This window comes from Mustela lutreola, chromosome 1, assembly GCF_030435805.1.
Source record: "Mustela lutreola isolate mMusLut2 chromosome 1, mMusLut2.pri, whole genome shotgun sequence".
NCBI classification, from domain to species: domain Eukaryota; kingdom Metazoa; phylum Chordata; class Mammalia; order Carnivora; family Mustelidae; genus Mustela; species Mustela lutreola.
In genome coordinates this window covers 249,092,581-249,105,374 of record NC_081290.1, presented here as the reverse complement: position 1 = coordinate 249,105,374, position 12,794 = coordinate 249,092,581, and the positions used below count along the sequence as shown (strand labels likewise).

The window sequence follows — 12,794 nt, the reverse complement described above, 5'->3', positions numbered from 1 at the left end:
TTATGTCCCCCTACCCCAAATTCCTATGTGGAAATCCTAATGCCCAGTGTGATCTCATTAGGAGGTGGGCCCTGTGGGAGATGATTGGGAGATGATAATGTCATTACACAGAACCCTCAAGAATGATATTAACACCATTATAAAACATGGTGCAGAATACTAGCTGGCCTCTTCCACCCTATGAGGACAGAGTGAGAAGTCAGCCATCTGCCACCTGGAAGGTAGTGCTCACCAGAACCCAACTAGGCTGGCATCCTGATCTTGGACTTCCAGCTTTGAGAAATGTGGACAATAAATTTCTGTTGTTTATCAGCCACTGAGTCTGTGGTATTTTACTACAGCAGGCCAGACAGAAGGAGGGTTCTTGTTCTTAAGGGGCTGACTGATCCCAGATGAATGACATCTAGATTACATATGTATTGATAAAAGAATATACAAAGGTCAGAAGTAATTCAGAGAAGGAAAATGATAATCTTGGAAGTTGGTGGGTTGGCCAGGGAAGGTTCCAAATAGATGGCACCCCAGAGGAAGATGTGGCGCATGGAACAGAAATGTGAGTGGAGGGGCGCCTGGGTGGCTCAGTGGGTTGAGCCGCTGCCTTCAGCTTGGGTCATGATCTCAGGGTGCTGGGATCGAGTCCCGCATCGGGCTCTCTGCTCAGCAGGGAGCCTGCTTCCTTCTCTGTCTCTCTCTCTCTGCCTGCCTCTCAGTGTACTTGTGATTTCTCTCTGTCAAATAAATAAATAAAATCTTAAAAAAAAAAAAAAAAGAAAGAAAAGAAATGTGAGTGGAGGGCAAGAGGGTACGGAGTCAGGATGAAAGGCAGAGGTCTCCTGAAGAGGAAGGAAGGGCTGATGTGTACTGGGGAGTGGGGGATAGGTTGGGAGGAAATGAGGCTGGAGAAACAGGCAGGACACCAGTAGAGAAGTCCTTGTGTGCCACAATATGAATCTGGACATTGTCCTGGCCTCCAGCAGTGAGGCATTTGTTAGGGAGGCTGGGAGCAGAGCTAGAGCAGAAAAGGAGAGTATGCTCTGGTTCACAGTAACACAGACCCAGCTCACATTCCCAAGTTCATTACTGTTAACATCTTCAAGCATCACCAGAACTGCTATCAAGTCCCAGCCTGGAAACAGTTGCTACCTGTATGTAAGCATCCCTCTTCTCAGGAGAGTTGGGTCTCGTTCATGTGGACCAGCAGCGAGAGGGGAGCATGTCAAGTCAATCCTGCATCATTTATAGTGCCAGAATGTTTCAAGGACTCCTTTGCCAGAACAACTCTACTTCCCAAGATCATTCCATGTTCCAAACATAGTTACAAAATGACAGAGGGCACAGATGGGTTCTTTGAAACATACACATGTTGCTTTTCCAAAAAAAAAAAAAAAAAGTAAATTTAAAGGAAGTGGTGTTAAAAAGAGGCAGAAGAGAAACCCCACTGCTGTTGGAGCCATGGCTGATTTCGTCAACATGTTCAGAGCCAAGCAGGCAGGGTGGTAAGTAGTCATTGCTGGCACATAACCTGTGAGTGCATCCCAGCTCCACACGCTGTGCACGCTGATGGGAAGAAAGGCCTTCTTCCCCGCAAAGCCTCTTGAAATGGAGAAGATGGCCCTCCCAGGAAGGATGGCAGCTCGTGCACACATGTTTGGGATCTCAGGTGGAAGGTGTGATCAGAGATGCTTTTTTTTTAGCCAGAAGAGATCATTAAATGCTAAATCTCTCATCTTCATGGCCTCTGCTTTTCAGCAGCTAGACAAAGAGGACAGAAGCATGAGCCCCACCGCTTCCTCGCCATAAGGTGGTCATGTAGATCAACTCCGTGGGGCTCTGCTAGAGGTTCTATTTGTTCTGGCCCAGATCAACCCGAAACACCAACGTCACTGCATCTGCTGGTTATGGTGCACTCATTATGGGCCAGACATAAAAGGGTTGGGATGAGTTTACTTGATCCACATCACACTGAATGAGGCAGTGAGGAAACACGGGCTCCTGGAGAATAAATCATCTGCCCAGGTGACGTGGTGAATGGTGAAGAGGGGCTTTCAGGAGGTTTGACTAGCCGCACTCACAGCCGCCAAGCCTCCATGTCTCTGCAGATGGACTATTCCTATGAACCGGGCACCCGCTGGTCTTGCCAAGGGACAATAATCGTAGTCGAAGGCAGAAATTTATGGAAAACCTCCATCCCTGTGCTGATTCCCCCATAAGCCTCTTCCCTGAATCCAGACTCCTGGGTGAGGCTTCCCACCCTGTTGGATACCCCTGGTGTCTCTGGAGGTGTTTGACTCCACCAGGTGTTCAGCAATGTTTGCACTTGAGTGAGATCTATTTCCTGAGCTCTGGGAGAGGTGCCTTGCTCCATCAGCAGGCGTGAGTCTATTTCTTTTGGCTGCTAACATTACGGCTTCATTTGGTGATGCCTGGATCAGCTAAAATGCTTATCAGAATTGTGTTCAAGGCTGGGGGGGGGGCAGGGAGGGGGATAAGGGAGGGCAAGGAGGATTATTAGGCAAATAATGAAACAAAGAACATCCTTTCATTAGCCTCATCAGAAACAAAAATGTATCCAAAAGAAACTCTAGGTGGGGGGATGTGACCCTGAAAGAAAGCCAGACCTTGGCTTTCAGTCAGCTTGGAAGCCATATACCCAGCACACCCTGGGGAAGGGGCAGACACAGCCTCACCCTTCAGTCCTTCCTCTCTTCCCACTGCCTCCTTTCACCATCCGGGACTGATAACAAATCATCGCGCAGTGGCCATGTGCCTCAAGCAGATATTTCCCCAGCAAGCTCCTGTTTGCTTTATCTTCTAGAACAGAGCACAGCGTGGGAACAAACACTGGATTTCAGGTTCCCTACAAGCTCATTCTCCTCCTTTCCTTTTGTCCGTGAAAGAATTTCAATCTACAGTGGAACTGGAGGATAGGAAATGGAGCATCTCATGCACACGCCCTCAAAAGAACGGCACTTAAGAACGGGGAGGCTCATTTCCCATAAATGTCTGATTTACGGATTATGGAAACATCTCCTGACCAATGCACATCTGCCAGAATTCCTCTCCATCCTTAAACTGATGAACATACTGCTTGGAATCTGGCTGGACCCTCACATGTCCCCTTGCACTCCTGGTCCATCAATACAGCACACCCCAGGGGTGCCTGGGTGGCTCAGTGGGTTAAGCCTCTGCCTTCCGCTTAGGTCATGGTCTCAGGGTCCTGGGATCCAGCCCCACACTGGGCTCTCTGCTCAGTGGAGAGCCTGCTTCCCTTTCTCTCTGCTGGTCTCTCTGCCTACTTGTGATCGCTCTCACTATGTCAAATAAATAAATAAATATCTTAAAAAAAAAAATACAGCACACTCCAAATCCTCAATAGACTCACTTGCTTCTTGCTCTGGCATGTGTTTCCCAAATTGCAATTCCTTTGCTATTCCCAAATAAACTCAATTTGAGTTTGGTAATTTGAGCTTGCCTCAGTTTACCTCCTTATTTAGGTTGACACCTATGTAGATACATCTGCATCACACTCAAAAACTGGGAACCCCATTTGCCAGGGCAGTTGGTGTCCGAGTTGGACCCTGTGTTACTTTTCAGGGAAAGCAGGCACTCTCTAGTATGCTGTTATGACCTGGGTGTTTATGTCCTCCCCATTCCTGCCCCAATTCATGTGTCATAACCCTAAACCCCGGGTGATGGTATCTGGAAATGGGGCTCACGGGAGGGAATTAGGTCATGAGGTTAAAGACTCCATGATGGGATTGGTGCTTTAGAACAAGAGAATGAATGGGGCTTGCTTCCTCTCGTGCTGCTCTCTATGTGTGGACACAGCAAGAACACGGCTACTGAAAACCAGGAACAGGGCTCTCATTAGAACCTGACTGAATGTCGTCCTGACCTGGAACTTCCCAGCCTCCAGAACTGTAAGGAAAACATTTCTGCTGTTTAAGTCACCCAGTTTACGGTGATTTGTTCTAGCACCCCAAACTGACAAAGACACAAGATTATGAGAAGCACTGATGAATGTGGGTTCCCTCCTGTCCCCAGGAAACAAGTAAGTGTAGTATCTGGACTTGGTCTACAGAGAGGTCACTGCCCTGTGGCTTCTTCCCAACAGCCAGGCAGATCCCCAAGTTGGGTCTCCCGATGTGTAACCCTTTAGAAAAGGAAAAAAAGGCTCTGGCTAGAAAAGGGACCTAGAGGTTGACGGAGTGGGGCAGCAGGCTGACATTCAGAACGTATTTGCCACCCAAATACAGATACAAATGCAGTGAGGGTCTCCCTTTAGCTTTAAGTGAGAATTCAATGAAAAGTAAATGAAGCAATTCCACCCCAGCATTGGGTTCTGTTGGGATTACAAGTGGAGGCAAAAGACGGAGGGTAATGTCTGAAATCAAAGATTTTTAAAAGCAGCCTTGACAACCCCCTAAGTACCAGATTTCGGGGGAGGAGAAAGAGAGGAGTGTAACACAGTGGTTAAGGTGAGGGTTCTAGATTAAGATACCGGGGCTCAAATCCTGCTTTTATATACTTTCTGTGTCGCCTTGGGTAACTTACCTAACTTCCTCAATTTTAATTTTCTCATCTGTAAAATGGGGACAATCATGACCTGTCATATGAAGACTGACGTGAGGATTCAATAAGAGAATGCATTCAAACTGGTGCATAACAAACATTCAAAAATGTTAGTTCTTGCTACGTTTAAAAGAACAGTGGGTCCCAAAGACATGACTGGCAATTTCCCGTACCCTGGAACGGGTCCTCCTACGAGGCCGTAGATGCAAAACTCTGTGTCAAGAGAACTAGTTAGTAGGCAAGGCTGATTTTTATTTTTAGGAGACTGAGGCAATCTCTCCAAGGTATAAAAGAGCATCCAGAAACGAAAATGAGACAGAGCTGCCTTGCTGCTTTGTCTCCTCCCACCAGTGGGAGTCATGCTTCCATTCTCTAGAATTCAAAAGAAAACCAATCCCACATTAGTAATTTTAGCAATAACAGCAACAATAAAAAGCACCACACACACACACAAAAGGGATGCAGGTGAGGTGGGATCAGGGCCAGGCCAGAGCAGGGAGCCAAGCTCATCATAAAACAACTACAAAATCCACCTAGAAACTTACCTCTCCCTAAATCAGAAAGGATTTTGATGAGCGAACAATCAAAGGCCAACTCAAAGAAATGCAGAAGCAGTATGTACAGCTTCATCTCACACAGGCTCTGACACACACATACATACTCCTTTTCAATGATGTCTCCCCCCCCCACCCCGCCCCACCCCAGACACTCAAAACTCTCCAACATTGGGTCATTAGCCAAAGCATGTTTGGTTTGCTCAAACCGCAAACACGGAACAGGGAGAGGGACTGAAAGGAAACTTAGCCAGAGCAAAGGGATCAATGAGTTGGGTTGAAACCATGCTTTGCAGGACACAGAAAAATCTAACCTAGAAATCTTTTTCTGACCCAGAGTGAAGCGGATGATTTTGCTTTGAGATGAGTCCTTGGATGACGCACTGCATGATGGGAAAGAAAAACAGTAGAAGAGATGAGTGAGGGGAGGGAAGATACATTAGACACACACACCACTAACAGGTGTAGGTAACAGTGGGGATGGCTGGTTCGCCCTCTGCCCACTTTCCCTACAATACACAGCCTTCCTTCCGGCTCTAACGCTTCTGATGTGACAAAATGCCAATGTGAAGAAATTACTATCAAGATTATCTAAGATCTTCTGTGATTTCTTTTCTTTTCTTTTTTTTTAAATGCCAAATATCTTTTCTGCTACTTGGGACATAAGGCTTCTTCTTCCCCTCAGAAGACACCAAAGTGAGGGGTGTCTGACAAGTAAACAAACTTTATACTTTTCTAAGAGTATCTAAATGTTTCTGTTTCACATACTTGCTCTACCAGCACGTTTTTCAGGTAAATGTGCCATAAAATGTTGACCTAAAACAAGGGTATAGATGTTTGCAAGTTTTGCTGCTCTTGGGAAGATTCACTCTCAGTGGTATAGAAATGCTCATTTAAGGGGCGTCTGGGTGGCGCAGTTGGTTAAGCATCTGACTCTTGGCTTCAGCTCAGGTTGTGATCTCAGGATCATGGGATCAAGACCCACATCAGATTCCATGCTCAGCTCCGAATCTGCTTAAGATTCTCTCTCTCCTTCTCCCTCTGCCCCTCCCCACTGAGCCTGCTTTCTCTCTCAAATAAATAAGTAAATCTCTCTCTCTCTTTTTTTTTTTTTTTATAAAGAAATGTTCATTTAAAGACTTCTGAGCTTGCTAAGTTCTAGGGTTTGGATGAAAAATCTTTACATGTCGGGGTGCCTAGGTGGCTCAGTGGGTTAAGCCTCTGCCTTTGGCTCAGGTCATGATCTTAGGGTCCTGGGGTGAAGCCGTGCATTGGGCTCTTTGCTCAGTGGGGAGCCTGCTTCTCTCTCTCTCTCTCTGGCTGCCTCTTTGCCTACGTGTAATCTTTCTCTGTCAAATAAATAAATAAAATATTTTTTAAAAATCTGTACATGTGAGGAAATTTGATTGAGTTTAATAGAAAGGTAAACTTACTGCCTTATAAAAGGTAGAAATATTTATCTTTCTTGTATCCATACACCCTATACCATGTTCATCCTATACCGACCTGTGTATCTCAACACATATTTTTTGGAACACTATGCAGCAGTCTCAGGTGAGAAAGACAATGTTGGTGTTACTAGACTCTGGAAGTAAAGGAAGAGAGAAGAGAGAATACAGAAGAAGAAAAAAAATGAAGCAATTACCAGGATTTTTCCTGACCAGTTGAATATTAGTAATACATATGGTAGATATAGATGGAAAGGAAAATGAGTCTTGGGGACTGGGCTCCTCTCCTGGACTCTGCACTGGCAAGGAATTTCAAGAGCTAAAATGTGGATCAAGTTCTTGGCCTCACACGGATTAATGAGAAGAGCTGAAGGGAAGAGGTAAACGTGAGTCTCCATTGGGCCATCATGGAGGAGTTGCTCGGATTCCTTCATGTCAGCAGCTCAAATGGCCTTTGCCAGCTTCCACGACTCCTAAACAAATTTCATGGAAAAGCTGCCAGGTTTTAGCATTTCCTATCCCAAGAGGTGCAGTGTTTAGGCATGTTTGTATCTGGCACAGTTCTAACAGGGGACTGGAACTTGGCGTTCCGGGCTTGCGCCAATATTTGTCACCGATGATCAAGCGTCCAAACCATTACCCTTGGGGCTCTGGTTACCAAAGACAAAATGTGGGATAGAAATACAATGGAACTAAGCCAGTGTTGCCATTTTACTCTTCTTAAATTTATAGCCAGAGCGTAAGCATGGGATATTAGATCCCTAGAACTTGAGGATATGATCATCCTTTGGAAGTAAAATTAGAATCAGTATATAATGTGGAAAACCATTCACCTGTGGAACTAACCCAATCTGGGCCAGATAAAGGATGAGGGAGGACACAGAGCTACTCCAAAGGCCAATCCATGTCATCACAGTACTGAATCAGGGGGCCATGATGGTTAAGAATCACTCTAGAATAAATGGATCCTGGCTTAAGTAAGTTTGGCTCTTCTTTAGGTAAAGCCTTTATTAACAGTAGAATGTTTCTTCTTACTGGGAGATGGGTATCCTGACTGGAACATCTGGTTTTCTTAAGAAAACATACGCCTTCCACTGGAGTGGGTGCCTCGGGCTAGCATAGCTTAGTGACACAAGCCCGGCGTTGCTCAACATATGTTCCTTGTATGCAGTGAGAAGATCTATGAAGTAAGTTCTGAGGCTAAGTTGGAGGAATGCTTTCTACCGCCCCTTCTGAAGATTCACAGTGCACATGTGCTCTTCTCTCAGGCTCCCTCGCCTCCATAAATAGTACCATTTACCACTGCTCACGTCAGGAATCTAGGCTTTATCTGTGATGCTCTCCCTCACTCCAGCCTGTCCATCAATTCACAGCCCTGTTGGCTCACCCTCGTTAAGTGGTCCATCAACAGATCTGCTCCACCCCTTGGTCCAAGCACCGTCCCCTGGAGGACTACAGGAGCCTCTTACCTGGGGTCCTTCCTTCCATCTCTAGGCTTCTTAGTCTTATTATCCAGAGAGGAGCTAAGAAGATTTTTTTAACTCTAAATCAGATGAAGTCTCTCTTCTGCTCAAGAACCCCCAGTGGCTTCCTGCTACCTATAAAACGAAATGCAAACTCTTTCCCCAGTTTAGCTAGCACTCTGTGATTGGACCTCAGGGTCACGGCACTAGGCTACTGCAGGGACCACCAGTCATACTATCTTCCATGTAGATGGAGGCTTTGCTTTGCTTGTCATATTGTCCAACTCCCCTCACCCACTGAGCTCCAGCCACACCAGCCTTCTTTCTGGTCCTCCAACCTGTCACGCTGTCTCTTACACCACAGGGCCTTTGTACCAGCTGCAACCTCTGGCTGATCTATTCTACACCTAAACTTCACATGGCTTGCTCCAGGTCATCCCTATCTCTACCCTGGTGTCATATTCCCAGAGAGAATCTCCTAGCAGTTCAACCTAAATTATTAACCTAATCCTTCTGAATCCCATCATCTTACTGTAGTAGCACTATCTGATAGTTCTCTTCCCTATTCTCCTGCCTCCTCTAGGAAAATCCAAAGAGTAGGCACATTAGTGGTCTCATTCATCTTTGAACCCCAAGTGCCTAGAACAGTGCCTGGCACACAGAAGGCATCCAAACACTAACTAAACAAATGAATGCATTTTTGGCAGATTCAAGGAGCTGAGTAGACCCGTAGTAACAGTTCTAACAACTCAACCCAGATTATTTACCAACTTTTCCCCTTATGGAGCCCTTCTCCTGCAAGTTACCACCCTGGGAATAAGCACCCTGTAGAATACAGTGTGGGCAATGAGATCCTGGTCATTCAATCACCCAGGGCCATCAGGGACCTCTGATCAGAGGATGGCTCGTACTCAGGGGGTTCTTCAGGTCAGGTGCAGGGGCTCGCTGCCTGGCTCTCTGTTCCTCATTACTAGTCCAGGCATTTCTACTTGCCTATAAATTTCCATAATGTAAATTGGATATAATTAGATAATTAATGAGGGGATTTACAACACATCCATCACTGCTGGTTTTAACACCATCACAAGTGGGAAGTAGCACTTCTCAGGGGAAGGAAAAAGCAGTAAACATCTATAAGGCAACTGTTTTGTCTGGAACTGTTCTGTGCTTTGTCCAACTATGACGGGCTGCTGAGGGTACAAAAACGTGTGCAAGAAACCCTATAGTTATGAACACTGGTGCTTTGGGGGGACTGGAAAGCAAAAGTCATTGCTCTGCAGCACATGTTAAGTGAAACCAAGCAATCAATTTAATTAGTGACATTTAGATGATCTGCTAACTAAAGGTTTACAGCTTTAAACAATTACTGTGGACTTTTCTCTAGAATTTTACTATAAGTCAAAAATCTTCTAGCTCCAAATCCCCGTTCTTCCCCGTCCGCCATTAAAACAAATGTTCTACAAGGCGATCTTCTGCAGAGTCATTGAGGAGTGCAACTTTTCCCAGTGTAACCCAGTAGGTGGTAAGCACCCTGACCCTGTGCTTGCATATCATCCTACACCGAGAGCTCCACTGGCAGGCATCAGCCCCCCGGGTACGTGAGCAACACTTACACCCTAATCTTACAAAACAGAGGACCACAGCTGAGGCCGCTAACCACTCTCGCAAGGTTAACAAAACCCAGTCCCCGGCCCTCTCTGGGAAGGCGGCTGCCCCCTTCCTTGCTAAGCATTGCCCATCTTTCTTCTGTGCTCTAGATATTTCTCTTCTGGTGCAGCAGAGGCATCTACAGCAGGAATTCTGCCTCCACTAAGCAGAATGAGTCACGCATAGAACACCGAACACCCAGCTTACAGGCAAACATGCAAAACCAGTCTGAAGTCTATTTTCGGGGCTGTTCATTGCCTAGGAGCATGTGCAACACAGGCCAGAGCTAGGCAAGAGCAGCTCATTAGCTCTGGCTGCTGGCCAGTCCGACCTCTAAAAGTGCACATCTCCGCCAGGCACAGGAGGCAGCCCCACCACATCTGGTCCAAGGTCAGGCTAATCCCCCCACTACCAGTAGTCTTCAGCACAGAAGGGGCCCAAAGGAGAACATTCCCAGCCTCAGCTGCAGTGGGGCGGGGGGTGGTGGAGGCTGGGGGAAGGGCACCCTGGGGACCATGGAGTCACAGGGCAGCAGGGAGCCCCCACCTGGACTGCATCTCGGCTTGCGCTTTTGACTGCTGATGTGTCGCCGGCTGGAGAGGCTGGCCCGGGGCTTGGGGGGTAGCCGGCCCCTGTAGCTGAGGGCTGCCAGCCTGGCACTGGGAGGGGGCCCCGGCCGCCTGGGCCACAGCGGGCGGTGGCGGCACAGAGAGATGCTGCTTCTGGGGCTGCTGCTGCTGCTGCTTGTAGCGGGAGAGGCTGAAGAAGAGGCCTAGGATGGCCTTGAGGTTGCCATTCCTGATTTCTGCAAGATAAGAAGAAAGAGATGCTTTTAGACAGAGAGTCCCAGCTTGGGAGCCCTTTCTCGCTCACGGGTTTCATTTCTCCAGGACAGGACAGGTTTCCTCAACACTTCCCCGGGGATCCCCGTCGGGGGGGAAGTCAGGCCTCGGCCACAAAGAAATTAGCTGCTTCTCCCCGACTGGGATTAGAGCGGATACACGAAGCAAGTTACAACTGGATGTCTGGCAGGTGCCAGGAGGAAATTCTCAGCAAGGACACGACTAGAAAAAGTCAGACTCCTGAGCAAGACCGTGCTTGTTCTCAGGCAAAGCAACCAATCCAGGACAGAGGTGCTCCCCAAGCGCTGAGGGGAGACTCGCTGGTCTCCACTTGGCAGCTCGGCCCAGTCCATGCTCTGTGCCCCCAGCCACTTTCGTGCACGCCAAGGGATTCCCACCCCACTCAGAAATCCTCACTCCGTTCGACCCAAATCATCCTTCTCTCAGACACATGGCTCTGTGTTTCCCTTGTCTACTAAATCACTCATTTGGGATGGGTGTGGGGATCGGCCATAGGGGACTTGCTTTCATAAAGAACTCACACAAAATTCTGTATTTAAAAAAAAAAAAAACAGAACAGAGTGAGGGTAAGAAAATTTTTATTCCAAACACAATTTTTTAGCTGTTAAAATGCATTTGCCTCAAGGCATGCATAAAAAGCTGCTGAGAAGGAATAAAATATTTATTCACAGGCAGAGGCTATGGATCGAGGGTGTTTCTCCTTGGGGAATCCCTTCTTTTATGTTCTTTTAACACCAGATGCAATGGCCAGGGCCTGAACCGATTCTGAGGGTAAAGTAATAGGGCCACCCAGCCCGAGGGACAGGAAGAAGGAATCTTGGGGGCTCCCTCTGCTTTGCTTCTATCAGAGGCTGAATTTCCTTCTCTGAACTGGCGAGGGGGTTAGAAGGAGTGGGGTGGAGGAAGGGGCACATCCCCTGTGTGGGGAATGTACACATCCAGGTTAGCCCTGGGGCCGGGAAGAGACAGGACCCTTGCAGGGCAGAGGGTATGAATGGGATCCTTTCAGAAACAAATCCCATTCCCTGCAGGCCTGCCAGTGTCCTGGGCGTGATCTGAGCAGGCCAGGCTGAATGACTGCCCCAAGAAATGGAGATCACAACTGACAACACAATGTGGCTCTCTGCACTTCACTGGCAATACCGACACAGCTTTCCCATCACACAAGGTTGTCCTACAGATGCAGTCAGAGCCTATCTGTGTAAGCGCACTGTGAACAGTGAAGGCCTTCTCTGGACCTGGTTGCTAATAACCCCACCCCCCACCCCCCGAATCCTGGATGAGCTTCCCATACAGGTCTGGGCTCGTGCCTTAGAAACAGTTTTTACTGGGGTCATCTTGGGACTTATCATGCAAATCATGATGATTCTGAGAGTGAAAGGGGGGAGCTTTTAATTAGGCCAGGGGGTCAGGTATAAGCTAGGACTGGCCTGGGCAAAGGAGAATGCTTATAAACCCTCTTGTGCAATCTGGGGAGCAGAGAAAGCCCCACAGAGCTGGCGGAGACCCCCAGGTTCTGGAGGTCATTCAGCTGGCATGCAGGTTAGCACCTGTTAAAGAACCTGGGGAACCATTTGCCGCCTCAAAATTAAAGTCACAGGAGGGAGAAAGTAGGGCTAATCATGGGGATTGGTGAAATCTATGTAAGATTTATTTTTTGTACCTTTGATCATTATCAGGTTATACAGTTTATAAGAACAAGGACTACCACTAATTAGTATGTATCAGGTTAAGCTCTTAATAAGCATGATCTCATTCAATCCCTACAATCTGGGAAGTGAGTGTTAATGTCCCTCTTGTACAGAAAAACAGCATCTCAGAATGGTTTTAGGACCTCTCCAAGGAAATACATTACGGAGCTGGGATTTGGGATTTGAATCTAGGTTTTTCCCTCTCAAAGCCTGGTCTCTCCACACTGTGTAACTTGGCTTTACTTGTCTACCCATCATGTGTGGTAAATTTAAAAGCACAAGCAGATAATGTTTTATTTATTAAGCTAGCTGGTGGGCATATAAGTATTCCTTATCCTTCTGTAAGTATTCTATGATTATGGAATGTTTGGCACATTCCAGAATACATTTTTTAGAACCACGTAAGAACAACAAAGAAGGGAGGAACTATAAAGATTCAGCACACGCAGGGGCGGACGGGTTGTTCCCTGCGAGAGGCAAGCATGTCCACATCAGCATCTCCTGGCAGGCCAGTCCAAGCCAGGGCAAAAAGAGACAGCTTTGTCATATTCTCTAC

General features: G+C 47.1%; 1 protein-coding gene across 8 annotated transcripts in view; it reads right to left on the bottom strand.

Moving 5' to 3' along the window:
* NAV2 (neuron navigator 2) overlaps nt 1-12,794 on the bottom strand; it is a 395,626-nt gene that overhangs the window by 215,359 nt on the left and 167,473 nt on the right. For 6 of the 8 annotated variants that reach the window (XM_059138147.1, XM_059138166.1, XM_059138198.1 and 3 more), the window contains exons 5-6: nt 10,231-10,489; nt 5,441-5,509 (exon numbers count right to left, since the gene is read on the bottom strand). In XM_059138147.1, the coding sequence (XP_058994130.1) occupies nt 5,441-5,509; nt 10,231-10,489 (328 nt within the window). The remainder of the gene's footprint in view (nt 1-5,440; nt 5,510-10,230; nt 10,490-12,794) is intronic. The other 2 variants (XM_059138177.1, XM_059138187.1) reach the window with 1 other exon arrangement.